Genomic DNA, 27,986 nt, shown 5'->3' on the forward strand with positions numbered 1-27,986 from the left:
AGTATACATTGTGAATACGTCAATTGGCCCGTTATTGTTGAATAAAATGAACTTTTTATGTTCTCCAACAACCGCTTTGCACTACAACATATCTATATTCGGGGATTCTGTATTGCAAAAAGTTACAGAGACATTCTAATCCGAGTAAGTCAGCAATTTCAAACACAAGGGTGAAGTATCTGTCATCATGCGCTTCAGAAAAAGTCCATTTATAGCCGTGTATCCATATGGGGTGGCTTTCAGATAGTTGCTATAATGGAGTGTACTATTCCAAAGACGGAGATCCCCGCATTCCACACCAAGAGGCTAAGAATAGACACGCTAATGTGAGAGAATGCATGCCACGCGTTGCCGAGATGGTTTTACCCCGGAACCCCAGGATGTTGTGCTCATATCAGCTGTGAACACCTCCACGAGTAGATGTCGATGTTTCTGGACATCGGGAACGCCGAACGCCTCCGGGACTTTGATTTGGCGGTAATATCAGTTGCAGAAATATATTAATAGAAACCCCGAGTATCCTTTCCCCACCCTTGCACACTAGCGACTACTAGTACATGTTGGGGGTGCAGTAGATACTGGCAAGAAACGCAATACGAGGTTTGACGTATTATACGGGACAAATACGAGCGGTAGAGTTCAAATATCGGTTTAATCAGTCCATTATTTCATTCTGCCACATCTGTCTTACCTCGTGTGTTCTTCGTCTCCGCTCACCGTCAATACACCTGTCCATCTGCGCGCAGGGACTATAAATAAGTGGGAACTAAGGTGGATAGCGTGTACTCGCCAATAATGGCCCAATAATAGCCCAATAGTTGCCCTATAGCGGTCCAATAAACACCTACTAAGAAGCCTCATGGCTGTGTAGGGTCGACTAAACGCTTGGATAGAAAATATGGACTAAAAAAGGCTGCTAGACGAAACTAATGTAAACACACTACTCTGAAAAGTTCACGAATGAGGTCAATTCAAACCCGCCCCTTTTATTATGATAAAGATACCTAAGCAGTTGTCATTCAGGATATATATATCTACTGTACAGTACCGGTTCAGTCGACTCATATCCAGCTGTTGTACTTCTTTCTCCTCCGGCTACTGCAGCATACTACTCACCAGCCGGGGATTGAAAGCCGGCCAAAAAAAGAGACTAGTAGTCTAAGTCGGTGTTTATACATTTCTTCAACAGATTGAAATGTGAGAGATTTACGCCGAATAACGCAAGTAACCGATTGGCGTCATCCTCATATCGACATCCGATAGAGCTACCCGGAGCACCGCGTGATTATACAGTACTCGTACATAACTCAGTACAGCATGTACAGTGTAGCAATACCAAACGGAACTTCTTCTCCATCAACTCACCTCCATCAACTGGTAGTTTCCACAAAACTTGTCGCGGAACCTCTGGCCCCGTGCCGATACCCCTCCTACCGTTTCCCAAAGTCCACGTCCTTGTCTGTCCGATCTAGAAACCACTAGCCAAACACCCCCAGGCAACCACCCTTGTTTCAAGACTAGGCTGGGAATGTAGGGTCCTATATAACCCCATATGGCCCTACTCTCTCCCCTCCTCAACTCCAACTCTCGACACTCGCTCACCATGAAACTCTCCAACATCTTGCTACTCACCCAGCTGTCTGGCGCCTACGCTTACGAGCTGCGAAATGCCGCCGTCATCAACATTCTCAAGACCGCCATCTCCAATGGTGTGGTTGAGGCTCGAAGCTCCGGCATTGGTAAGGACCAGGCCTCCGCCGAAATCGCCTCCTTCGTGCCCCTGCTGATGGACGACATTCTGCTGCCCATCTTCGACGAGGCTGTTGACCACGTGCTCGGCGAGGCCTTCACCGCCGAGAACTTCCCCCCCTTCATCTCCCACGTGGAGCAAGCTCTTGCAGATTACGAAAAGTCGCCCGCTTTCTCGTCAGCCACCTCTCTGCTCTCGCTCGTCCGAACCCATTACGACTACCACAAGGCTGTCCAACTCGCCTCGGCCTCCATGGACGGTTATTACAACCTGCTCAAGGGCGCCATTCTGCCCATCACTGGCGAGCCTGGCCCCTCCAAGGCCATTGTCGAGGGTCTTTTTGCCGTCACCCGGCTCATTTGCCAGCTGCAGCTCACTGACGGCTCCGTCTGCGACCCCTATGCTTCCGAGCAGATCCAGACCTCTGCTGCTGAGACCCCCGTAGAGTCCTCTTCCGAGGCCTCCGCCACTTCCGCAGCTGAGCCTGTCAGCACCGAGGCTGCTGCCGAGTCTTCCGCCGCTCCAGTCTCTTCCGGTGCCGCCCCCGTCTCTTCCGGTGCCGCCCCCGTCTCTTCCGGCGCTGCCCCCGTGTCGTCTGCTCCCGCTCCCGTCTCTTCCGGCGCTGCCCCCGTGTCGTCTGCTCCCGCCCCCATCTCTTCTGGTGCCGCCCCCGTGTCGTCTGGCTCTGTTTCCGTCGCTGGCAACGCCACTTCGGTCGCCTTCACCAACTCCACCGCTCCCTACGTGACCTCCACCGTCACTCAGACCGCCACCAACTGTATCAACGGCGACTGCATCACTGCCACTATCACCGTCACCACTTGCGTCCCCGAGAACGCCAAGTCGACCGTCATCAAGACTGTCTGCCCCAAGTGCGAGGGCCGAACCGTCACCATCACCGTCCCCTGTGAAGATGAAGAGACCCCCGCCCCCAAGCCTGCTTCCCGCGCCTTGCCCCAAGCCTGACGAAGAAGCCCTCTCCCAAGCTTGCCCCGCTCCCGCCCCCAAGCCCGATGAGAAGCCCGCTCCCAAGTCCGAGAAGCCCGCTGCTTCCCCTGCTCCCAAGTCCGAGAAGCCTGCTGTTTCCCCTGCTCCCAAGGCTGCTTCCCCCTCCGCCAAGCCCGCTCCCGCCCCTGCTCCCAAGTCCGAGAAGCCCGCTGCTTCTCCCGCTCCCAAGGCCGCTGCTTCTCCCGCTCCCAAGGCCGCTCCTGCTCCTGCTGTTGCTCCCAAGCCTGCTCAGTCCAAGCCTGCCCAGGCTTCTCCTACCCCCGCTCAGGCCAACGGAGGCAACACTTGGGCCGTTTCCACTGCCGCTGGAATCGCCGCCATTGCTGCCCTTCTCGTGTAGAGCCTCCTGTATTAGTAACAAGTAATAATTCTCAATCTTTGACGTGACCAAACACTGTCTACAATGCTCCCTCAAACGTATCATCACTGTATCAATCCTGGTAGGACGTACTCACACGTAGCTATCACACCCAAGTCATCAGGTGTGCTTTTTCCGTATCACATGGTGTCAAATGTATCTCCAGGTGGGTATCTTATAGCCCCACACACTGAATTAGGGCACTGGAAGAAACAAGTTGAATGTATCAGTGGGTATCTCGGTCACGTCAGTGGGATATCAGTGGGGTATCTCTGCTATAGCTCTCGTAGCAGTGTCTTCTCGTCTATGTTTTGCTCGTCTTGTCATTGATGCTGTGCTGTGGGAAGAGTGAGTGGTAATAGGATGAGTTCTTGCAGACAACACAGAACAGAATACAACAGAGTAGCCTGAGAAGAAGAGAGACACAACGGCGAGACCGCTGGACTTTGTATATCCATTAACCCGATCAACACACCTGTTGTGTAACGCAACACAGGCGCACGTCCGCCAGACGGCAGAACCACCATGAATCACCGTCACCATCAGCAGCAAAAAGCAAAGACCCCAGAAACCAGATCCATCCAACCAGCAACGTTGGTCCATCTGATAACATTGAAACTAAAACCGAATCAAACACAGACGTTCATTTCTGATCAACGTAAATCCCCTGGAAAACCTACGTGCAAAAACCCGTGCGGATCGACAGAGCCCAATGGTAGAAAGAAGAGCTGTCGATATGGGTATGCACAGTACCAAAAGGATTGCAATCAACAGACGGACACAATCATATAGGTCAAGACGCTCCCCAGTTGCTCTGGTGCCTGTTTCCACATTCTTTACTTAAGCAGTGGAATAAGGAGTGGCAATAAAGTCTCAGACTGTTAATGTATCGTCAAATGTCCACGGGCATAAGCTGTTTTTCAGTTTACCACACCTCTTGTTCTGGTCGAGGTTCATGTCTCGGAAGCATGTTAGTAGATTTACGACGATTAACGAGCTGCCAAGAGGTCGACATCGCCGTGGATTCTGGGGGAGCTGGAGGGATGAAAGTTGAATGGCTGGGCTCGCTCATTCCAGCGGTTGTTCCGGAGTCCCGATTGGAGCCATTTCGCGTCAATTATCTGAAATGCAGAGTTTCCTGTGCTGCTGAATTTCAACCGAAATTTCACGAAAATTTCACGGAAAAAAAAAACAGAAAACAAAAGCAAGAAAAAAACCATGAGCGCCCCCACACACAACAAGACCAGGATAAAACCATCTCCAGACCCGCAATGAGGTCCGAAAACAGGAAAAAATCAACTCACATAGGCAGACTCGTCAATCACGTGACCAAAAAATCCACCTCAATGGCCCGTTTTCGCCCCAAAAACCAGCGCTGACCCAAGCCAAGCACACAAGCACACAACTCACACAACTCACACAAGCACACCAACAGACAATCGTACACCCGCACAAGACGTTTCTTTTTTTGTGTCTCAGAGCTAATTTTGTTTCATCTGATGAGCCTATTCTGCGAGTGTCGTGGCCGTCCCCATCCATGACCGAGGAGGAGGATGCCACGTGACCGGATATTTTCTTCCTGTTTCAGGGAAAACGGGGGTTCTGTTCCAAAGGGTCTCCTTAATGGTATGGTAGCTCCTGGCACCCCGCCATGTGGGTGTACAGCCCACCTTGTTTTGGTGTGGTAATGAAACCTTGTTTTATCCACACAAGGATCTCGCAGTTGCAGCAGACACAGACACACCCAAAAGTGACCGAGCTGCACCACACAGGAAAAAAAGCGATACAAATCAGGGCAAGCACCGGTATTTATATTGCGGCAGTTACACAGACGGAGTAGTTGCATAATACGACACAGACACAGACACACACAGAACAAAAAAGCTGTTGTGGCACAAACACAAGTGACACAAAACCAACGACACAGACACGGACACAGACACGGACACAGACACGGACCGACACGGACAGTCACAGACAGTGCACAAACACATACCGAGACAGAAACAAAAAGTCTTCATTTCGTCAACTCAACTCGACTCAACTCTCGCCACTGTCATCATGGACTTTCTCTACTCTTCGACATGTCTACATCCCGTGGGAGAGTTCAAGGGCCAACTCAACGGACTAATGGTGCCCAAGTACACTGAAGCGGACGCCGAGGAGTGGTACCGGTGGATCATGGCCAACAAGGACGCCCAGGCCCTCATCTACACAGACTCGTCGATTGGCGTGGAGCAGGGTCGACTGGTGCGGGATCTGTACCGGCAGTTTGACCCGCGACCCATGATCATCCGACGACTGGATCAGGACGCCATCGAGGTGGCCCAAATACAAAAGTCTCGCGTCATGGGATGCGACGGGTTGGTATTTCCACACTCTGCAAATATCTCCGACCTGGCCGACGAGGTCCGAGACTCGGGTCTCCATATTCTCAGAGACGGGTTCTCCTACGAAGGCGAGAAGGTAAGTGTCAACCTGGTAACGGACAAAAACACCGGCCACTCCGAAAAGACAAGCCCGACTCCGGAGACGTGCCCCAACCCTAGCACGTGTCCCACCCATAGCAGTCCCACGGCCCCTGTGGCTCCGCCGGCGCATCCTACTAACGCCAATATCGCCAGTCCCGAGACTGCCGGCCCCGTCGTTAAGATCTGCGGCCTGCGCACCCTTGAGGCTGCTGTCGTGGCCATGGAAAGCGGTGCCGACATGTTGGGTATGATTCTCGTTCCTGGACGAGCCCGGACAGTCAATTTTGACGTTGCACGGGAGATTGCCGCTGTGGTGCGTTCAGGCAAGTATAGAAACGCACATAGTGGTAAGCGGCCGTTATTGGTCGGCGTATTCCGCAACCAGCCGTTACCATACATTCTGTCATGTGTTGCGGACCTCAATCTCGACATTGTGCAGCTGCATGGCGACGAGCCGCTCGACTGGTGCAGACAGATTCCTGTGTCTGTAATCAAGCGTGTGTCTCCTGGAAAGCGGGACTTCCGACAGTCGCTGGTGGCCGGATACCAGTCGTTTTCGCTTCTGGACAGCGAGGTGGGTGGAGAAGGACAGCTGGTGGACTGGACCAGTGCGGAAAAGTGGTACGACAACCACGTGCGGTTTATTTTGGCCGGCGGGCTGACTCCGGAAAATGTGGCGCAGGCCGTCCAGGTCAAGGGTGTCATTGGAGTGGACGTCTCTGGAGGCGTGGAGACCGACGGGGAAAAGGATCTCGACAAAATCAGGCTGTTTGTCAAAAACGCCAGGGGGTAAACAGCGGCGGATGTGGCGCTACCCGGATGGTAGGATCCGGATGTAATCTAATGTAAATAGCCATGTATATATTGTGTATCGGGGACGGTTTGAAGATGGGAGACACTCCGTTTGCAGTCTGGGGGAAAGTCTAGCGCGTATTTTGAAGTTTAATTATGATCCTTAAGAAGAGCAGTGGATGACGGGTGGTAGTGGAGCCAGAGAAGATGAGGACAGTTCCAGATGACTTTGCAGATACTCTACTTGTAGAGACTCGATTACTGTCTTTCTTTCATTTTGTCTCTTTTTTTTTGGAACGAAAAATTGCCACATTTGTGGATGTACTTTTTTTCGGCTACACTGTACAAGCACGATTAAGTTCCAACATGCAGTTCTCGGGAGAGGGTCTTTTTTTCCACTCGCCGTTTAATTCGCCCAAAAAACACATGTTTTCATCGAGCAAAGGGCTGTTTAGGGGCCACCCATGTCCGTCGATAGCCGCAGGCCAGTTTTGTCGTCTTTTGTGCTGTCCATTTGACCATCCGGAGCGTGTCAAGAGGGAGTCCGAAAATGGCTCTGATTCGGCCGAGATGGTGAAGAGAAGGAAGCTAGAAGTCGGCCAAGGGGTGGCTCGGGTGGCTGGAGATTCGAGCGGTGGAAAGCTGGAGCTTCCAGGAGCCCGGCAAGCTTTGAACCAGCGAGATCGGCCCGAAATTGAGGGAGTTGGAGCGAGTCCAAAAACTGAGGGAGGCCGAGCAGAAGGAGCTGAGAAGAAGGAGTTTGCTTCATCGCAGTCAAGTCAAAAGGAACAACAAGAGACACCTCACGCCAGTGCTACACCTCAAGCCAGTGTTTCACCCCAAACCTCAGCTCCACCTCAACATGTTTCGTCATCAGTATCCGAGGATGTTCTGAAACAGGGGAAGAACGGAATTACATCAAAGTCGGAAAAAAGCTCGGTGAAACAGCCCGGATCACGCGACATATATCAACCGTCTTCATCACGTGAGCCCCCTGTATCGTCAATTGACACACGTACGTCGTCCAGCCCAAAAAGTGCTCTGGAGGCGGTCATGACTACATCTGCATCTCCCTCTCAGTCGCGGGATGGATCTAGGAACACATCTGCATCTCCGTCCTCGTCCCGTGACGCCGAGCATCTCATGCCCACCACCATCTTCCCCTGTCCTGCCACGGTTCCTCAGCGAATTGCGTATCTCAAGGCGATTCATTCTGCTCTTACAGACAAGCGAAAACTCAAGTTTCCGAAACGAGCTGCGATATTGGAGGAGTTGGCTGCGGCTAAACGCAGCGCAGGCAACTATATGGTCTATACCAACGAGTGCCGTGTGCTGGTGAAGAGCATCAAAGACGGCTCTTGGAGGGGCGGAAAAGCAGGTGGTACAAAGACGGACAGTAAGACTTCAGGCCACATTACCAGTTCGATCAGCAATCAACTGGACATGCTTGCTTCCAAAACAAAACCTCTGTTGGCTCAAAATGGATATCCCGTGAATCCTGACCCCCTGAAATCAGGTCTGCCTTCCAACATTGGTATCCAGCACTGTGACCGGTGCGACAAGGCGTTCGATGTGCCCAAAGTAGACAACTATGGCAGTTGCAAGTATCATTGGGCACGTGCGCGCATGGGAGGCAACTCAACCATGCCTGAAAAGTTTTACCCTTGCTGTAATCAGCCGGTGGGGATGTCTGAGGGTTGCGAGGAGGCTCCTCGACATGTTTACAAACTTCATGATTTGAATGATTTGGCCTTTGTGATTCCCTTCAGAACGGTGTCTACCAGCGAGTCATTAGATACATCTACATCTACATCCACATCTACCTCTGCAACTACCTCAGCTCCTTCTGCTAAAAGCACGAAAACAGCATCGAGACCCGCTAGCACCCCAACCAAAAGTCTCACATCGTCGCTAGACCTGGAAAAGTCTAGACAACCCTTCAATAAGGCCCGTCGACCAAGAACCATCTTCAACGGCCCTGCTGTAAATCAACGAGAGCCAGACATTACTCTGGAGACCATGAAGAGAGGGATCGGCGAGTCCCGTGGCCAAGCTGATTCTCAGGAACGTTCTTCTGAGCCACGTGAGCGCTCTGCTAGGGTACGTGAGCAGCCTTCTGGGTCATGTGACCAAGCCGGCTCTCTGCAGACCTCTGTCGTGGCTGTCGACTGCGAAATGCTGTATACTTCTCTTGGAATGGAGCTTTGTCGGGTCACGTGCATCGACTACCATGGCAAGAAGACACTTGACCGAGTAGTTAGACCGACAGGACGCATTCTTGACTACAACACGCGATTTTCCGGTATTTCCGATATCAACGAACCTATCATCACGGAAAGCGGCGAGAAAGGAGACAGTATTTCGTTTGAAGAGGCGCATAGACTGATTCTCAAGCTGATCAATAAGCAGACGATTCTGGTTGGTCACGGATTGGAAAATGATCTAATTGCCATGCGTCTTATTCACGACAGAATTATCGATACATCTATTCTTTACCCTGATTTCAATCCCAGGTATAAGACCGCCCTGAAGACGTTGGCTCTGAAATATCTCAAGAGAACCATTCAGACCGGCGAGCATGACTCCATGGAGGACGCTCTAGCTGCTCTGGATGTGGTCAAGTGTCACTTGAAGGGCTGACCAGGAGTTGACTTGCCGGACGGGTAGAGCCGAGAGAGAGAGAGAGAGAGAGAGAGAGAGAGAGAGAGAGCGATGGAATGTGCCCAGTACAGCCATCTAACCCACTCCTCACAGCTCTTCTCTTGCAAATGTTGTGTTCCTCCAGTGGCACCAAACAAACATGAACGCAGAATCTCAATGATGCTATCGATAACAGTCCTACAGCTATCTGATCGAGAAACTGGTCTGACCGAGAAACTTCAATAGCCGTGCTCATAATTCCCTAGAGTGTTTAGTCGCCATCTATCTCAAACGGAAGCGCGAGACCATCAAAAGTCTTCAATTACTCATAAAATAGAGATATGATCATATGAGTATTAGCCCGATATTAGCCATAACCTATTTCGGAGTGCTCATCTAATTGAGCAATGTCACATGATAAGTCACGTGATGGCCACACGCGGCCGAATCACCTATAACAACACACAACCCACTTCTCTAGTCATAATAAATACATTCTTCTCATTACACAGACCTGCCATGTGAGGTATCCAATGCTCTCAGTCCACTTGGGTTCTGGCTATCTGCAAAGCCTCAGAATCTCGTCCATCTTGCTCTCGATCCTTAGAAGACGACTTTCAACTCGGTCCATTCTGTCCAACTTTTCTTCAAGTCGCTCAAACTGACTCAACTTTTCTTCCATACGCTGATTCTGTAACAGCAACTGTTGAATCATGTGAGAAGGCCCATCCTCACGAGAATCTTCCTCCCACGTGACATTCTTGGCCTTGGCAGCGCCACTTCCAACGTGACTCGTCACCCTCCGTCGCTTAGTAATCGTATCGTCCTCCTCGTACCCCCCTCCGTCCCTGTATCCTCCCATGGGCATATCCAGCGGCATCCCCGAGCGGAACTTGAAGGCGCTGGAGGGGGCGTCACGACACGTCAACGTCGAGGCTGTGGACGGGTCACGTGACAGGGCCGAGTCGCGTGTGGTGTCACGTGTACTGTAGGCTGTTCTTCCGCCGTCTCTGGCCATGATCTCATGCAGTGTGTTCATCTGACTGTTGACTCTTTGGGCGCTGGTGCTGGTTGAGGGCGTGAATCCCGCTGCACCACGTGTTCGGCGGTTGCTTCCCAGTCTGTTGACACTGATGGCCGCTCTTGGAGTCGCTGGGGGTGGTTGGACTACTCTGGTGGCTGATCTGGAGGGAGATTGTCGTTGTGGAGAGCCCAGGCCCTTCGGTTCGAGTCTATGGGGCGTTCCGAGCGTCGCATGGCGCCCCAATTGTGGGTAATATGGTCGCGACGGGGTTGCCATGGGGTTGTGGAAGTGTCAGAAATGATTGAGAAGTGTGGAACGGAGCTGTAGTGATTTAATTAAATCAGATTGGGTATTACCCGATACGGACAGAGTAAACATGTTATCAAGGTTAAGGTTGGTATTGGGGGTTCGATTCCAGGCTGGGTAGGAATTCGCCGTGGAGGACTGAAGAGTGGCAGTCTGGATCAGTGTAGGGAGGGAGAGGAGGAATCCCCTGTTGAAAATTTGGTGTTTTAGTTAAGAGATGTTCTTTTACTGGGATTTTACTTGGATTATTGTTGAAACTGATTTTGTCTCCATAAGATGATTATTTCAGTTGACAAATTAGTTGACAGGTACTTGAACTGTAGTTGTAGTCAACATCCAAACCCCTCCAGTTGCACTCACACCTTCCGGTTGCACTCATACAAATAATCGCCATATGTAAACTTGGATTATCGCCCATCTGATGAATCCAGGTGCATTTGGTGCGAAAAAAACCCCGCTCCGGACTCGTCTTCTGCGTCCCCCTTGTCGTCTTCTGCGTCCCCCTTGTCGTCTCCTGGCTCCCCCATCTGACCTTCAGGTAGCATGACAAGGTCGGAATCCGTCTATCTGAGCCCCAGTCCTTGAGTGCTGCCGTTAACAGCATCCAAGTGAACATCACATCACTTGAGGAGCCATCTTGTCTCGTCCCCACGCCTACTTCTCAGTCTCAACAAGACGAGCCTCACAATACAAACACATGGGGGTTAACAGGTTCCCAAAGACGAGACGGACTTGGAGTCGAACCACGTCTGGATTTCGTCGATCATCTCGTGGTGGTTTGTGTCCATCTGCTGACACTTGGTGGAGTTGAGTACAAGGGCAACTCTTCCTTTACCATTGGCCACGGGACCCAGCTGCCCGGTGCAGAGGGTCCCAGATTCCGTTGCCGACCCGTGTCACCGAAACTCGTCGCCCGACATATTCCACGAACCTTCTGTTTCTGCTGGAAAGAGCCACGCAGGAAAGAGCCACGAGACAGAGCTTCTCAAGCCGCTGATCCGGTACCTATTTTCTCTGTTGACCATGACTCAGAAAATGAGGAGTATCTTGACATGGAGAAGCCTTCTACCAGTGATGAGAACGATTTTACTGGCTTTCCGGCTTGATCTCAAACAATACATTCAACTCAATTGCCGCAAACTATCACACTAACACTAACAATGACGCTAATCAAGTGTACTTAAACGGGGCCACATCCACTCGTCTCGCCACCTCTAGGGGTGGATCGGATAGTCATGTTCTTTTCTCCCTCGAGGTCCCTGCACAGAGCTCTGCGAGTCCTCGGCTATCGCAGTCTCTGTACAGCGCTTTTCTTTACTACGGGCTGTGTCAGCAGCCGCAGTATCTCTACCTAACGTGACTACGAGTTGGAACAAGCGAGTTGGAGTGAATGAGTTGGAGAAAATGAGTTGGAGCGAACGAGTTGGCGCTCGAGTTGGAACAAACGAGTCGGCGCTCGAGTTGGAGCGAACGAGTTGGCGCTCGAGTTGGAACAAACGAGTTGAAACAAACGAGTTGAAACAAGAACGAATTGGCTGTCCTGAAGAGACGAAATGCGACTAGGTCGAAACACTCCGGGGTGTAGGCAGCCACTAGTCGTGACTTTGAGTACTAATGGATTGCGAATGAGACATTAGCGGTACGAGAATGTACTGTAGCTACCAGGTATGCTAATACGAGTCTCTTAACTATCAGATTGACGAGTAATACTCTCAATCATCAGATGGCTAACCATACCTTGGACTAGGTCGAGCCATGAGCCTGTTTTTGAGCTCCAGAGCTGTGATAGTAGGTTGGCGGAGACTTTGATGACTGGAGATACTCCGATATATAACTGTGGAAGATGTGTCTGGACGTTTGTTTGGTTGGTTGGGTTTACTTGAACTCTACTAAACTAATTAGTTTAGACATTTTTAGTCAAAGCACAGTAAGAAAAAACAATATGTACTATTCAGTATGTACGAATGTACGGACCTCCTCCATGTGGAGAGACACCTGATTACAGACAGAACTCAGTCATCTGTACTATCAAGTATTAACCATCTCCTAATCTTGTCGAGTAAAGGATTTATCAAGGATGATGGTAAGTGATGGCCAATGTTGGCAAGACGTAAGAGTCCTGCAAATGATTCCAACAGTCGGTACCCGGACCGTAGTTTTGAATATATAAATATCATTAATATAGTTGTACAGATACTGTAGCAGAGTCCATCCCCCATCATCGTCCTCTACCCTCTTCCTACTTCTTACGCTTGTTCAAGGCATTCAGAACAAGAGAGTCCCACCTGGATTTCATTTTAATATTTGAATGTTGAGTTTTTCGTTCTCAGCCCGCAACTGGGCGTTTTCAGCTCCCAGATTTCTCGTCGTCGCCTCGTTATGCTCCGTTAACTCCGTTCGTAGCTTAGTACCGAGACTCTGCGACGACGCTAGAACGCATCTGGGCATTCCGTTCCAGTGTCTTGAGGTGCACTTTCTGCCGCAATACCGTCTGTTGCAAGTCCTCCGTCTCCGACATGTGGCATGCCGAATTCAAACTCCTCCAGCGCCTGTTGCAGTTGCAATAGCTGTGTTGATGTCTGGGGCATCGTCGGGTCATTTTGTACCAAATTGCTCCACTGCTCCAGTCCTCCTGGTTGATTACCGTCGGATCATCGAGCTTCGAGGCCACAAAGGTCTCATATCTGAGTTTTACCAGGCAACTACACTACCTCCTAGGCTCGGCATGTACTTTTCAGAAGTCGTTGGTCGCATCTCTCTGGACTTTTTCTACTCAACCCCCTTTGTCGTCGCTACCTGTAACCAAGCTCCTTCTAAATGACGACGGCGTTGGTGGTTGTGACAGCAAATGCGGGTCCACTCTGGGCGAGAGAGGTGATTTCTAATGCCCAGACAGCGCTGGTATGCAGCAGGTCTCCTGTAAATCCTCATACAGAGCTCTCTATAAACACCAACCCCGACCTGAACTTGCCCCCTAGCTGTCCTGATGAGACGACCCCGAGACAAGCGTCGGAACACTGCTAACTGTAGTGTAGACAGCCACTGGTTCGAAACATATCCCCGATATGATGTAGTGCAGGAGGATGCATACGCGAGGCACGATTATGCGCCAAGTAGGAGGGTGTATATAGAATGGCAATATCGATTGTAGGCGCTGAAAAATGACTATATCGGTTCAGTCTCACCGTCAAGCTCGACCTTCACTGTATCACTCAAATATACTGGAGTTATCCGTGATATAAGTTTTCTTGGTCATGTCTTCTTGATCATCAATAGTCATACTGGACTCATGAACAGTCGTCGCAGCAGGTTGCGAAGATCCTTGTACTTGTACCAGCAGTATCAATCGGGCGGGTCTATCACCCATCGACACCAACACCCATACTTCGACACCAACACCCATACTCCGACGACAACCCCCCACGCAACTACTCATGATACTTATTTACCCGCTTTAACGACACCCTGACGAACACTGAACCAAGCTCGAGTTTGGATATGATTGATTAATTTACTTCTCGGTCACTTTACTAATAATCGATCCACGACCGCGACAAGAGCAAGATGACGCGAACCGGGCTTACTGCTTGTAGGTATATATCTGGAATGAAAGAGGACAAAGAATAACGCTGACTAACGCTGACTAAGAGAATTTTCCAATCTGGAATTTGGTGACATTTTCTGTTCATTGGCATATCCGAGGAAGAAAAACCCACTGAATTGTGCAAGGGGTTTTTATAACCGTTGTAAAATGGTGAAAAATATATAAAAAAAATTAAAAAAATTACAAAAAAAATATAAAAAATACAAATAAAATATAAAAATACAAATAAAATATAAAAAAATACACTTTCATGAACATCTGTCACAACATGTAGACGTGATTCCCTTCCCTTCCAATTCGCCGGTTGTAGTTTTTTTCACGTGACCTGCTTGCTCTTGAACCCCCCAAGTTCCTCTTGTTCCGCCTCTTCCGTGTGGCTTATTTTCACGTGAGATGAGATTATGTGAGTCACTGTTTTTTTTTGTTTTTTTTTTGCTGACTGAAAACCGGGGTAAGCTGCGATAAGCAAAGTCTATTTAGCTAAGCTACAGTGACTGGTTGGCGCAAAAAAAAAAAAAAAAGGAAAAACAAAGAACAAAAACAAGAAGAAAAAAAACCTTGGAACCGTCGATAGGTGCTTAGTAACCGTCAAATCCTGGGAACCGTCGAATCTTGGGAACCGTTGAAAATCCGTCAGTCTTTCAAACCTCACTCCGTCGATCTCTCACTCACTCTTCACTCTCACTCTTCATCTTACTCAGATCTACGTTTTACTTGAAGTACAACTTTTGGTGCCGACGAGCTGTGGGTTTCATTTTTGGACCAGACGACTCGGAATCGGCTGGAGATCCCGATTACACGTTTGCAATGTGTTTCTGGGCCGTTTTAGCACCGATAACTGGCCGATAGTTGCCAGACATGTGCAAGTTGAAGAACCTTTTTTCAGCAACTCAAAATACAGTTCAACCGTCGTCCCTAAGTAATTAGTGGAGGGTAGTTTAAATCATTTTCCGGGGGTACGAGCAGCGAAAATACGCTAAAAAGTGGCGAAACATGGAGGGGGGTTCATGTTTTTTGCGGGGAAAAAAAAAACAGCCAAGAATTACAAACGTCCCCCCCCGACGTGCAAAAACCACCAAGACGCCCATTGTCGGCAAGCTGGTGGCTGACTCGGTTCTGCACGCCATATGCACCGTCCATGACGTGCTAGAGTGTGAATTGAAGGGATGGAGATAGCCAAAAAAAAGGGGAGTATCGTTTATATCTATATATAATTTGATGGTCCCAATATAGTGTAGTAGACACACAGTAAACATCTCACTTTCACTCACTCTCTCTCTCTCTCTCTCTCCCTCCCCCGCACACCATGTCAATCATTCACAAATCGCCGGTGCCGGACGTGCAACTGTTCTACGGCTCGTGGCCGGATCTGATGCGAACGTCGCCACACGCCCACAACGACTCCAAACCGGTGGTGTTCGACTTTGACACCAAGCAGCAGCTGACGTGGAAACAGGTGTGGCAGCTGAGTGCGCGGCTCCGGGCCCAGCTGTACCACAAGTACGGCATCGGTAAGCCCGGCGCTCTGGCCCCGTTCCACAACGACCCCTCTCTCGGCGACGTGGTCATCTTCTACACGCCCAACACTTACAGCTCGTTGCCCTACCACCTGGCTCTTCACGATCTGGGCGCCACCATTTCGCCCGCCAGCACCTCGTACGACGTGAAGGACATATGCCACCAGATTGTCACCACCGACGCGGTCGTGGTGGTGGCTGCGGCCGAAAAAAGCGAAATTGCCCGCGAGGCGGTCCAGCTATCGGGCAGAGACGTGAGGGTCGTGGTCATGGAAGACCTCATCAACAATGCGCCCACCGTTGCGCAAAACGACATTGACTCAGCCCCGCACGTGTCCCTGTCCCGGGACCAGGCGCGGGCCAAAATCGCCTACCTGGGAATGTCTTCAGGCACGTCCGGCGGACTGCCCAAGGCGGTCCGTCTGACCCACTTCAACGTCACCTCCAACTGTCTCCAGGTCTCCGCCGCCGCCCCCAACCTCGCCCAGAACGTGGTCGCCAGCGCCGTCATCCCCACCACCCACATCTACGGCCTCACCATGTTTCTGTCGGTGCTTCCCTACAACGGCTCGGTGGTGATCCATCACAAGCAATTCAACTTGAGAGATCTGCTGGAGGCGCAAAAAACATACAAGGTGAGCCTGTGGATTCTGGTGCCGCCCGTCATCGTCCAGCTCGCCAAAAACCCCATGGTTGACGAGTACCTGGACTCTATTAGAGCCCATGTGCGGTGCATTGTGTCTGGAGCCGCTCCTCTGGGTGGAAATGTCGTGGATCAGGTCTCTGTTCGTCTTACAGGCAACAAGGAAGGCATTCTGCCCAACGGAGACAAGCTGGTCATTCACCAGGCCTATGGCTTGACCGAGTCGTCCCCGATCGTCGGCATGCTCGACCCCCTGTCTGACCACATTGATGTCATGACCGTGGGCTGTCTCATGCCCAACACTGAGGCCCGAATCGTGGACGAAGAAGGAAATGATCAGCCCGCGGTCCACGTGACCGACACCCGAGGTATTGGCGCCGCTGTGAAGCGGGGCGAAAAGATTCCCTCCGGAGAACTATGGATTCGAGGTCCCCAGATCATGGACGGATACCACAAGAACCCCGAGTCGTCACGTGAGTCGCTGGAGCCCAGCACCGAGACGTACGGTCTGCAGCACTTCCAGGACCGGTGGCTGCGGACTGGAGACGTGGCTGTCATTGACACCTTTGGCCGTGTCATGGTTGTGGATCGAACCAAGGAGCTCATCAAGTCCATGTCTCGACAGGTGGCTCCGGCTGAGCTCGAGGCTCTTCTTCTGAACCATCCTTCGGTGAACGATGTGGCTGTGGTTGGCGTTCACAACGACGATAATGGCACAGAGTCTGCGCGGGCGTTTGTAGTGCTTCAACCGGGCGACGCATGTGATCCCACCACCATAAAGCACTGGATGGACCAGCAGGTGCCGAGTTACAAGCGGCTGTATGGCGGCATTGTGGTCATTGATACTGTGCCCAAGAATGCCAGTGGCAAGATTTTGCGAAGATTGTTGAGACAGCGGAGAGATGATAGGGTGTGGGGGTTGGCCAAGGTGGCGAAGCTGTAACCTACGAGTGGTTGAGTTGGACACTAGCCATGTATTGAGTGACGCTTGTGGTATATAACCTCAGGCTCACAACCTCATGACCTACTTCTGCTGGCCAGAATTACATAGATATAGATAAAAGTTTTGATTGAACCGAGTGATGAGTGAGTCGTTCAGCGTATCTAAAATATGCTATCGTAGTGGTACTATACTGAAGAGAACAGTTTGATATCAGTGTCACGTGTGTGGGAATATCACGTGACTTTATGGATTCGGGAGATCTGAGAGATCCTTTTGGTGCCATCAAAGATAGATGGATTTTTGGTTGAGTATCCGCCATTTTCAAGTAAAGTTCAAGTAAAATGAGAAGTAAAAAGAGAGATAATAGTTGATAGGGCATAACAGAGGAGCTGGACAATGAAATCACATAGAAATAACTGTCTGGAGGCCAGGGGAGCATCATAGGCATCACGTGACCTCAATTAAAAAGTCCACACAGACTTTATACCACTGCCAAGTCAACTTTGTGTCGATTTTACAAGGTCTTGCTGATCAGGAGTTAGCTCCTTGGGGTTGGGCAAGGTTGCGACAGGGAGTGGTTGGAGATGGTTTGGAGGTTATCTGGAGCGCCGTGAGAAGTTGCTTTTTTTGGTTTCTTGTTTTAGGAGGGTTTGGATGACTCAATTGAGTCGATTGACTCCATCCGGCGATGTTTGGAGTTGATGTTCGGTAAGTTTTCTTGCAGCTGGTTATACCGTTGTCTCCTTTCTCCGTGGAACTTTTTGTCCAGGCTCGTATTTGGTCCAATGTCTCAGTCCGCCCACCAGTAGCGTCTTCAAATGACTCAAATGATTCAAATGACTCGTGGTCCAGTGACGATCGACACGGATACGGACATTCAGGTTTGCCGAGAGTCATCCAAGACGAGGCATCCAGCCGCTGATGTCGGAGGTATAGTTAGGGTCGGGGACGAAGAAAGCACTAACGACAAGTATGACAGAATCAACTAAGGATTAGTTTGGTGACCGGGGTAGCACCTGGGTGGTTACAGTAGAGCAAGTTCAATCATCTAACCATCTGACAGAGACTGAGATTGGACAGAATGTTCATTAGGAGCAGTTCAACTCTGTTGACGAAACGGTAAGGGTGTGCGCCTTTCAGTTCACGGGTCCGCTCGGAGCTATCCCGCTGAATCTGAATGAGAGCAGCGCCGAGACCTTCGAAGGAGGCATCAATGTAGAGGATGGTCTCGAGATCAGGGTCAAAGGCCGCCAGAGACAGATTAGCCTTGATAGCGTCCTTGAGAGCGCGGAAAGCTTTCTCGCAGGCGTCGGAACAGACAAAGGGCACGTCCTTCTTGGTATGTTCTTTGATGGAAGCACAAGTGGCCGCATAATTGGGAATATGGGCACTAAGATAGTTGGTGAGGCCAAGGAACCGACGACAGTCGGAATCACACTTGGGTGTGGGTACGTTTCGACCCAGGAGGGGTCGAACTCGATACCGCGAGGGGTTTTATGGAATCTCAGAATACGAGGCTCCTCACGGGCAACGTTGGCCTTGGACCTTTTGCCTGGAGGCCGTACTCACGTAGCTTGGACAGGACACGACGAATATGGTCCATGTGTTCTTCCCAAGTATTGGAGTATACGATGATGTCATCGAGATAGACCATGACGAATTCATCAAGATACTCTTCAAGAACAGAGTCCATGCATTTCTGGAGGTGAGCAGGGGCCTGGGCGATGCCCTGGGGCATGCAGTTCCAGGCGTGGTTGGAAAAGTGAGTGGTAATGGGGTGGTAGACCACCAGTAGGCGCCGCCCAGTAGGGTCCAGCGGTTTGGTCGCTGAGAAGGCTCGGGAAGTCTCAATGATGGTAGTAGGCTCAAGGAGACCGTCCTCAACAAGAGAGTCGACAAGAGCCTTCTCCGTCGCCGGGCCACGCCTTCTAAATGGTAACCACGAACCTTTTTCAAGTGCTCTGCACCATCGAGTGGCACAAGATCAAAGGGGGGCTGCTTCACGGGCTTAGGGTACTTGCGTCCGCCAAGCATGAAAACGTCAGAGAACTCATTGAGTAGGTTCTGGACGTCCTGTTCGGCGCTAGGGGGCGCACCGGACCTTCCTGAATATCCACGACATGGATATCAGTAGACAAGAGGGCGATACAAATGCCCTTACTGGTGGTAGCCTCAATTCCGAGAAACACATGATTCGTGGACTCGCGGACCACATTAAATTCCCAGTCCTGAAGGACCTGGCGACCGACAGTGACCGAGAGGCCGACAGAGCCGACAACTGTGAGAGAGCCGGACTGATCTGCAGTACCAATGGTTTCGGAGCGTGTCTTCATAAGATGGGAGAGACCATTTAAACGAATGGAAAGTAGTGGAGCGGGAAGAGGGTCGACTACGAGGGTCGACTACGAGGGTCGACTACGAGGGCACCGAGGTAGTTGCCAGAGGCGGAAGCACTCTGGTTATCTGTTAAAATATGTGCGTCAGCACCTTTAAGCGGGGGCTTGTCCTTACCAGACTTTTTCGCTGCGGTATTGCCAGCATTGTTGTTACTGGAACTTCCCCGAAGAGGTTTTCTTGGGCCGCTCGACATCATAAGAGCCCGACAGGAGCCTCTCATTAAAAAAGGTGACGATGGTGGACATTAGAGGTGACGGGCGCGGGGACAAGAAACGACAGATCAGCGACAGGGGCCGCAGCACCAGTGTCAGCCAGGGCGAAGGTGTCACGGATTGGAGCATCGAGAGTGTACAGGGCCGAGGAGGTTAACGACAGATTGGGGAAGGTCCGATGGATACGGGCGAGGGCGACACGGAAGCTTGACTCGTAGACGGGGCCTGCAGCCGACTCGATGTCGAGAAGCAGGATTCGATACACGTCCTTGAGGTTAGCTGAATCATAGGGGGGAGGGCTCCACGAGAAGAAGTAACGGGAAATCTCCTCGTGATCCACGTGAACAAAGAGGAGGGCACGAGCAAGATTATAGAACTCGGTGCGCAACTCGTTCCAGGAGTTGGGGCGCAGGCTACCCAGGGCGGGACGCATGACAGGTGGGACCAGCTTACAGAGTGTAGAGACGGAGTAGCGGGCCTGATTGGTTTCGTCCTCATTACCAAGTTCGCGGGTAGCCAGGTGCTTGAACCGACCGAAAAACACGCTAGCGGGCATGAGTACGGCGTCGGGCTTGGAGGGGAGGGTCCTCGAGTAGGGTCTTGTTGAGGGCCTTCGTGATAGTCGGTGGGACGGTCGGTGGAACAACAGGGGTGACGGCAGGAGCGGAAACCACGCCGGTGCTCACATTGAACTGACGGAATGACATCAGTGAGGGTCACGGTCGAGTCACGCTCGGGTACAGCCGTATGAAACGCATTGAAACGTTCCACGTCATCCATAGTTGAAGAGGGTTGAGAGTGGGTGGCAGTAGAGACAGGGGGGAGATACGGAAGCTGGCGAGCGTCGCGTACGGCGCGAGTGGTCTCGAGGGGGTTAGCGTTAGTCAAAAGGGCTTACATGTCACCATGTAAGAGTGTGCGGAGTACACGGTGAGTATATGTTTGGATCAAGTTCATCAGTCGACATAATGTATATATAAGAAGGTTACTAGGATAACACGTATATGGCTGGTATTCCGCCGAGCTCAAGGGGCACTCTCACAAAACCTTGGACCCTTTCTCGAGGTGATATTGACCCCAATGAGTCGTCCACAAGTAGGTTACACTCTCGGGTCGACTCAATTGTCCATGAGAGTTTGCAGTATCGACAAATGGTGGTTGTAGTTGGTCGTCGAAATGAACCAGAAACGGAGATAAAGAGAGGGAGATGAGCAGTATTCTCGCTACCATCAACATGTCCACAACTTCAGAGTCAGATAGTGTTGAAGTTGACCCCAAAAATGACCCTAATGACCCCAAAAATGCCCCTAATGGCCCCAAAAATGACCTCAAAATTGATGCCCAACTTGATGCCCATCTCGATGCCCAACTAGACCGCACACACGACGGCAAGTGACACTGACGATGACTTTGTCGAGATCTCTGACGCCAGTGGGCTCGATCCGGAGATTCTTTTCAAGGACTCAGACGGCGAAGTTTTGAAGGTTTTGTCGGGCTGTTATGGGGCATCCGATAATGCATCTACCCTCTCTGATAATGCATCTCCCACCCCCGATAATGCATGTACCACATCAGATTATGCATATACCTCCGATAACGCATCTACCACCTCGGATATCGCACCCCCAGACTTGTGAGACACAAAAAGCTCCCTTAACCCGACTGGTGGCCCGAATCTTGACCCCACCCACCAAAACTCACTCCTACTCCGATATGGGGCAACAATCTTCCACTGGTGGAGCCCCTACCCCGATGTTCGAGCGGTGACAGACCCCTATGACGACGACACCAAATTGTGTCTAACGTGGCGAGTGTGGGTCCTGGGCACGATATGGGTCGGTCTGGGGGCGTTTGTGACCCAGTTCTTCGAGCTGCCATCGTTCTGGGAGCCCCAGTGTGCCAACTGCTCATGTACTCCTCAGGACGTCTAGTACAGTACTGTCTGCCGGATTGGGGATTCAGCTTTCGAGGACACAGATACACGTTGAATCCAGGCGAATGGTCGACCAAGAACAACTGCTGGCCACCATCATGCTCAATTGCGCCGGCGGAACGCCCTACGTGGCCCAAAACATCCTCGTCCAGTACATGCCCATGTTTTACAACCAGAGGTGGGCTGGGGGCTTTGGATACGGGTTTCTGGTGATTCTGGTGACCCAATTCATGGGATTTGGCTTCTCGGGACTGCTTCGGCGCGTCGGAGCGTATCCTGTGACTGCCATGTGGCCCACTGTTCTCCCTACTCTTGCCGTCAACAAGGTGCTTCTAGCTCCTGGCAGAAAGGGCGAAAACATCAACGGGTGGACCATTTCGAGATAAAATTTCTATTTCGTCGTTTTCCTAGCCTCTTTTGTCTACTTTTCGATTCCCAATTACCTGTGGACAGCGACCTCGACGTGGAATTGGCTCACGTGGGTAGCCCCCCAAAACGCCCATTTGGCCTAGTCACGGGCTCAATCTCTGGAATGGGATTCAACCCGGTGCCGACATTTGACTGGAACGTGATCACTGGCATTATCGAGCCGATTTTGATCTCGTTCCACTCCGCGCTTAACCAGTATCTGGGAATGTTTCTCTCCGGGCTGGTCACCCTAGCCGTCTACGACTGCAACTCCAAATGGACCCGATGGATCCCCATCAACGACAACTCGCTGTTCGACAACACCGGCAGACCATTTGACGTGAAGCTCATCCTCACCAACTACCAGTTTGACGATACAAAATACAGACAGTACTCTCCGCCGTACTTCTCCGCCGCCAGTCTGGTCCTCTACGGCGCCAACTTTGCCCTCTACCCCATGGCCTTCGTCTACTCAATTCTATGCCACTGGCGGGAAATGGGGACCGCAATTGGAGAAACCTGGGACACATTTCGACCCCCGCATCCATCCAACTACGAGGGGCTGGACGATCCGTTCTGTCGAATCCAGAAAAAACACCCCGACGTGCCAGACTGGTGGGGTATTACTCCATTCTGCTCATCATAATTGACCTCTCAATCGCTCTGGTTGAACACTGGCCCACAGACACGCCGGTGTGGATCATTTTTCTGTGCCTGGGCATGTGCTGCGCGTTTCTACTGCTCTTTTGCATCTTCTACTCCATGTCTGGAGTCATGCTGAATCTCAACGTGCTAGGCGAGCTCTTCGTGGGCTACGCTCTGCCGGGCAAGCTCCAGGCCCTCAGCACAGCCAAGGCGCTGATGATGACGATTGCCGAACAGGCTATGAACTTCGCCCAGGACCAGAAGCAGACCCACTACGCCCATCTGCCCCCTCGAAGCATCTTCGGGATCCAACTGTGGGGGCCACTCTGGTCAACGTACTGGTCTGTCTGGGGGTCCTTCAGTTCCAGATGCACCACACTCGCGATATCTGCACAAAAGAGAACCCCATGAAGTTCTCCTGTCCAAATGAGACCTCGCTGTTCTCCGCCTCGGTCATCTGAGGAGTCATAGGCCCCCCACAAATCTTCAACCACCAATATCCGGTACTCAAATGGATGTTTCTGCTCGGAGCTGGGCGGGCAGTGGTCTTCTGGACTCTACAGTTTGGAATTCCGACATACCTGCTCAAAAAACACCCCCAAAATGCCAAACAAATCCTCAAATAACAACGAATCGCTACTCAAGCAAACCCCCTGACTTTCTGCTCGGGAATGCTCTTCAGGTCCCCCAGAAACCTCTCCTACTTCATGGGGATGGTATACATTGCCGCCATATTCAATTAGTACTTGCTGACCCGATTCCAGACCTGGTGGAGAAAATACAACGGCATGAATGGACACCGGAGTCGCTCTCAGCGGCATCGTCATATTCTTTACGGTCCAATACAACGACCACGCGCTCAATTGGTGGGGCAACTCCGTGTCGTACGCCGGAATGGACGGTCAGGGAGTCTCAACTCCACAGTTGCCCGAGAATGGCTATTTTGGTCCTGGTCCTGGTCAGTTTCCATAGCCAATAGTGAACTTTTGTACAAGGTAATATTTGTCCGAGTACAGTACAGTAAGTGGAGTAATGTCCTGAGTCACGTGATAAAACAAGAGTGTTCGTCAACATCTCATCATATGATCAACGTCAAGAGTTCAAGCACATCACGTGATCAACCTATCTGCCTGCCACCCAACTGAATACTCTTTTCCGGTCCATCGATCCCAGTTTCATATTCGCTCGAGTATATGTAGACTGCAATACGCAAGTCACGTGGTTTAATGATATTACACAACAAGTCACGTGGTCAAATGATATCATACAACTAATCACGTGACCAAGTGACTTTATAGAACTAATCACATGACCTGGTTTAGTCCCACCAACGACCCGACCTGGGTTTTTGACAGATACGGAAAAATACTTCTCCACTGGGGGCTGAAACAACAGAGACTTTCAAAGAGTTGACCAAAACAATATGTTCGTTTAGTTCATGAAAAGTAGCAACTCTCCAAAGTCCAAAGCTATCTTGAGTGCTCTGGTATTGACATCTTCATGCTCCTTTAAGTACTCGCTCGTAGTAAACAGTCAAGTTCAGTGAGTTTCAAATGGTGCCCAATAAGTTGGAATCAACTGAAAAAGTATTTTAAACCCTTTCTTATACATTCCAGACTACTTGTGTCTCAAATTTGCGTGTTTTTTGTTTTGTTTTATTTGTTTTGTATTCTTTCGAATCTTCTCAGAATGACTTCAACTTTTGCAGTAATGACAGGATTGGAATGATTCAAACTGGTAACAGATATTACAATATCTATAAATAATACCATGAACTGATTCCCGTCGTTAGATGCCTCCAATATTCTCAAATTGACACCCTTCTGCCCCACGCCCTTCTGCCCTCAGGACACCAACCTAACTCCGCCAATAATGGTCTAATCACAATCGACTCTTTTGATTCCGCTATTAAAACTCCTACAAACAACTTTTATCATACTAGCCACCCTTCATTTCTTCGGCAATAGAGTAATTCGGATCCTTGAAACTTGTAATCTACATCAAAGTGCTCTCGAACACTACTGTGGTCGTCGTGTGATGATCTTCTTCGAGTCACGTAATTCACTCACGCGAAACGAGTCCATGAGATGTATCTTACTTGTGGTAAAAGTACTAGACTCACGTGACCTTCACATATCTCGGCTGTTCAGTGGGTTGTTCTTGTACATACTGGAGTAGGGATGTCCTTAGAGAAGCGTCTTCAGAATTGTGTATAAAGTGGTAAAATAGCAATGAAGGCTGAATCGGACACGCCCAAGCGATAACGACAATTCAGTGGTAATCACCTCCAGCTGATCCGACAGTGACCATCACCACTCACTGACTACACCGCCCTGCACTTCAGCTACGCGGCCTTAGTACCTCGTAAATCAGCGCTGACAATGGTCCATAAAACTGTCGTGAATGTCATGATAACTTCATGGACAAGTTCCAGAGACGCGGGAGATACTTTTAACCAACCTCCATGGTGCTACTGGATCATTTTTTGTCAAGTATTTTTCTCACAAATATATTCAAATTTCAACAAACTTCAACAAAGTATGTGGTACAATCAAAGCATCACAATTCGGTCAAAAAAGATTATATTTAAAATAAAAAGGCATGATCCTACTTCTCCAGTCCATTTCAATGGGTTTTCACTTTTTTTTCTAGAAAATCTTCCTTCTTGCTCCATTTGAAGACCCCCCAAAACACCACCCCCAGCCGTGCGGCTCGGAAATGATTTAGAGTTTTCGGTGTTACTTTTTTTTTTTTTTTTTTTTTTTTTTCTTTTCCGATATATAGGAACACTGACAACCTGCAAAGTGAGGGCAAGGCTTCAGTCTCGGTGATGACGTAGTAAACGACACAAAAAACTTATACAATACTTGTATTACCCTATACTATTGTACTTGAATTACCCAATAGTACCGCACTTGATCATTAGTTGGTATGTTGACAAAAATCTAACTGCAAGCATCATTCGACTCGACCGCCATTACTACCCCAGGGAGAAGTGAAAAGGAAAACTAATTGCATAGGTTTTCTTCACACAGCTTGCTTTATCAATTCTCAAGTACATTTTTTCTTTTATATTCTTCAATGGTTGCATGAGTGAAGTTCAGTGGTACAGTACTCCAAAGCCAGCTACATACTGTGCATCACTGGTACACTGGTGGTACGTGATACTTGTAGCCCACTTTCAGTTAAATAATCAGCAATCAAATCTTTTCAAGTACATGTTTGGTAGATTCACGCTTAGGTAGAGTCACGTGACTGGATTTTGGTCTCCCTTCAAGTGATGATAAGTAACCTGATAAACGAACTGACAAACGTCCTCAACATGCTTACTGGGGATACTCCAATCAACCTGAGTAACAGAAACAAGAACAATGGTCTTGTAGCACACAGATGGACCTCGTTTCGAGTCCATTCACGTGAAATCTTACAACTGTGAACAGTGTCTTGAGCATGTCAGTCTCTAGAAATCCACCTGTAATTTGCCTGAAACACCCACCCACTGGCGCGGTTGTTGAGCTACTCGTAGCAGAAACCACGTGACAGGCCCCCCTTCACGTGAGTATATTCGAAGTCAACTTTCTCGAAATCGGCTATCCCGGTCCGATTCCGTCTGCGTCTCGAAACTGACGTGGATGGACCCATTCTTGAGATTTGGGGTATGTCGATGACTAAGCCATTCGAACAGGTGTATAAGTCACGTGTGGATTTGTCATAGAATTGGTAGTGTTTCGGATCATCTGTCAGTTTTATTTGGCCGTTTTTGTCACAAAAGCCATCATCAAGCTGTAGAATTCCGTTGCAGAGAGTATTAGGGAACAGTACAAGAGTCACTAGGCCGTGGAATGTCGTGGAATGTCGTAGAGTGTCATGGAATGTCATGTGGAAGTGTGGATTCTTGTTTTCATCGACTGGATGGACTTGACTTGTTAGCCAACAGCGCCGTTTGCGGGGAGTGCGAGTGAGTATGGAATAACAGGACCATGGTGTTGAAGTAGGCGGACAAGGGGACCGTCTCTGCTATATTAGACATTACGATTTTAATGGGAGTCACTCTACATAAAGCCCAGGGACACTGACGAAGTCCAGATTCTGCTGGAAACATGGACATGGACGGGCTGCGGACTCGTTCACTTGATTCCTCAGTCAGATACACATCTCTGACGTAAAATTGGGAGTTCCAGACAACCCCAGACTAGTTGTACTTCTAAGCTGGAGAATTTGGAGCTCTAGAGTCGTCATTTTCAGCTCTAGAGTCGTCATTTTCTGCTCTAGAGTCGTCATTTTCAGCTCTAGAGTCGTCATTTTCAGCTCTAGAGTCGTCATTGTCAGCTCTTGTCGTCATTGTCAGCTCTTGTCGTCATTATCAGCTCTAGAGTCGTCAGTAGTTTGGAGCTGCTCTGTACAACATGTGGTCAGATCGATAGCTCACCCCTCAACACTCGTAATCTCCCACTGCGTCACTATCTTCCCTCTAACAGCCCACTTGGTCAGCCGCGCGCCAGCCCTTGCTCCTATCTCTGCTATCTGGTGCCGTGTATGGCTGCTAAATAGTTTGCTAGGCTATTGCGGGTGAGTAATGGTATAGTACTGAAGTGAATAGTATTGACTACGACCGCCCTTTTTAACCACTGAACAGCCACACAAGTCGACCATCTCCACAAGACGACTCGCTACACCCCATAGAACTCCCCCATCGCCTTCCAGAACACACCACAAAACGGCCACCACCACCCACAGGCAACTAGCGGATTAACCCAAATACCCCACAAGAGATGGGCCCAAAGATAACGCTTAGATAAGAGAAAAGTCTGTTATGTCCATGGTACTGTACGTGCAGTCTCTTCGTCTCTTCGTCTCTTCTGTCCAACAAACATGTCCAATCAACATGTCTGACATAACGTCACCTCAATGTACGGTTTTCATATCCCCCAACCGTCTCCTTTGTACCATCTGCCCACAAACTCCAGAACTGACCAGAGTTATTCGTGTATTGACTTTGATGTGATTGTGTAGGCCATCTATGGAGGGCGGAATAGACAAATGGATCTGTATTGACCAACATCGTACTACTACCTTTGTACGAGTGCTCGTATTTTCCTATCGGTACGGCACCAAAGCCAGATGGTATCTGTAAGCGTTCACAAAGGTCCAAAGGTCAACGCAAAAACACAACAAAAAAAAAAAAAAGGTTTAGCGAGAAAAACGGTTGATGGGCTTGGCACTTGGCGTTCTTGGCGATTTGGACTGGTGGGGGAGGTGGAACGATAGATACAAAATGAGGAACGTCAACCGTATGTACAAAGGACTTCTTTCCCCATCCCGCACTCCCTCAAGT

At 49.9% G+C, this 27,986-nt stretch overlaps 10 protein-coding genes and 1 pseudogene across 10 annotated transcripts; 8 read left to right on the plus strand and 3 right to left on the minus strand.

Moving 5' to 3' along the window:
* Positions 1-1,552: 1,552 nt before the first annotated feature.
* YALI1_B10094g (uncharacterized protein) lies at positions 1,553-2,716 on the plus strand (the record flags this gene model as incomplete). The annotated part of the gene is made up of 1 exon (XM_500613.4): positions 1,553-2,716. One exon carries the CDS (start codon positions 1,553-1,555, stop codon positions 2,714-2,716), a length of 1,164 nt encoding a protein of 387 aa, XP_500613.3.
* A 1,284-nt stretch (positions 2,717-4,000) lies between these two features.
* Positions 4,001-4,495, plus strand: YALI1_B10119g (uncharacterized protein; the record flags this gene model as incomplete). Its single annotated transcript, XM_068282026.1, has 1 exon — positions 4,001-4,495. The coding sequence occupies one exon, from the start codon at positions 4,001-4,003 to the stop codon at positions 4,493-4,495; it is 495 nt and encodes a 164-aa protein (XP_068138127.1).
* A 682-nt stretch (positions 4,496-5,177) lies between these two features.
* On the plus strand, positions 5,178-6,380 carry YALI1_B10130g (uncharacterized protein; the record flags this gene model as incomplete). The annotated part of the gene is made up of 1 exon (XM_500614.3): positions 5,178-6,380. One exon carries the CDS (start codon positions 5,178-5,180, stop codon positions 6,378-6,380), a length of 1,203 nt encoding a protein of 400 aa, XP_500614.1.
* Positions 6,381-6,586: 206 nt separating this feature from the next.
* Positions 6,587-9,019, plus strand: YALI1_B10145g (uncharacterized protein; the record flags this gene model as incomplete). The annotated part of the gene is made up of 1 exon (XM_500615.3): positions 6,587-9,019. The coding sequence occupies one exon, from the start codon at positions 6,587-6,589 to the stop codon at positions 9,017-9,019; it is 2,433 nt and encodes an 810-aa protein (XP_500615.3).
* A 72-nt stretch (positions 9,020-9,091) lies between these two features.
* Positions 9,092-9,364, plus strand: YALI1_B10170g (uncharacterized protein; the record flags this gene model as incomplete). Its single annotated transcript, XM_068282027.1, has 2 exons — positions 9,092-9,242; positions 9,288-9,364. 2 exons carry the CDS (start codon positions 9,092-9,094, stop codon positions 9,362-9,364), a joined length of 228 nt encoding a protein of 75 aa, XP_068138128.1.
* A 214-nt stretch (positions 9,365-9,578) lies between these two features.
* On the minus strand, positions 9,579-10,319 carry YALI1_B10182g (uncharacterized protein; the record flags this gene model as incomplete). The annotated part of the gene is made up of 1 exon (XM_500616.3): positions 9,579-10,319. The coding sequence occupies one exon, from the start codon at positions 10,317-10,319 to the stop codon at positions 9,579-9,581; it is 741 nt and encodes a 246-aa protein (XP_500616.3).
* A 306-nt stretch (positions 10,320-10,625) lies between these two features.
* Positions 10,626-11,455, plus strand: YALI1_B10185g (uncharacterized protein; the record flags this gene model as incomplete). The annotated part of the gene is made up of 2 exons (XM_068282028.1): positions 10,626-10,649; positions 10,928-11,455. 2 exons carry the CDS (start codon positions 10,626-10,628, stop codon positions 11,453-11,455), a joined length of 552 nt encoding a protein of 183 aa, XP_068138129.1.
* A 1,323-nt stretch (positions 11,456-12,778) lies between these two features.
* Positions 12,779-12,937, minus strand: YALI1_B10208g (Compare to YALI0B07733g, Misc non-coding, no similarity; annotated as a pseudogene).
* Positions 12,938-15,259: 2,322 nt separating this feature from the next.
* YALI1_B10231g (uncharacterized protein) lies at positions 15,260-17,056 on the plus strand (the record flags this gene model as incomplete). Its single annotated transcript, XM_500618.3, has 1 exon — positions 15,260-17,056. The coding sequence occupies one exon, from the start codon at positions 15,260-15,262 to the stop codon at positions 17,054-17,056; it is 1,797 nt and encodes a 598-aa protein (XP_500618.3).
* Positions 17,057-18,100: 1,044 nt separating this feature from the next.
* On the minus strand, positions 18,101-20,445 carry YALI1_B10263g (uncharacterized protein; the record flags this gene model as incomplete). Its single annotated transcript, XM_068282029.1, has 6 exons — positions 18,101-18,402; positions 18,626-18,883; positions 19,024-19,129; positions 19,473-19,579; positions 19,687-20,252; positions 20,363-20,445. 6 exons carry the CDS (start codon positions 20,443-20,445, stop codon positions 18,101-18,103), a joined length of 1,422 nt encoding a protein of 473 aa, XP_068138130.1.
* Positions 20,446-20,899: 454 nt separating this feature from the next.
* Positions 20,900-23,623, plus strand: YALI1_B10288g (uncharacterized protein; the record flags this gene model as incomplete). The annotated part of the gene is made up of 6 exons (XM_068282030.1): positions 20,900-21,057; positions 21,407-21,559; positions 21,660-21,965; positions 22,052-22,626; positions 22,692-22,965; positions 23,467-23,623. The coding sequence occupies 6 exons, from the start codon at positions 20,900-20,902 to the stop codon at positions 23,621-23,623; spliced, it is 1,623 nt and encodes a 540-aa protein (XP_068138131.1).
* Between the last annotated feature and the right edge of the window lie 4,363 nt (positions 23,624-27,986).

The sequence above is a fragment of the Yarrowia lipolytica genome, chromosome 1B (genome assembly GCF_001761485.1).
Source record: "Yarrowia lipolytica chromosome 1B, complete sequence".
Taxonomy (NCBI): domain Eukaryota; kingdom Fungi; phylum Ascomycota; class Dipodascomycetes; order Dipodascales; genus Yarrowia; species Yarrowia lipolytica.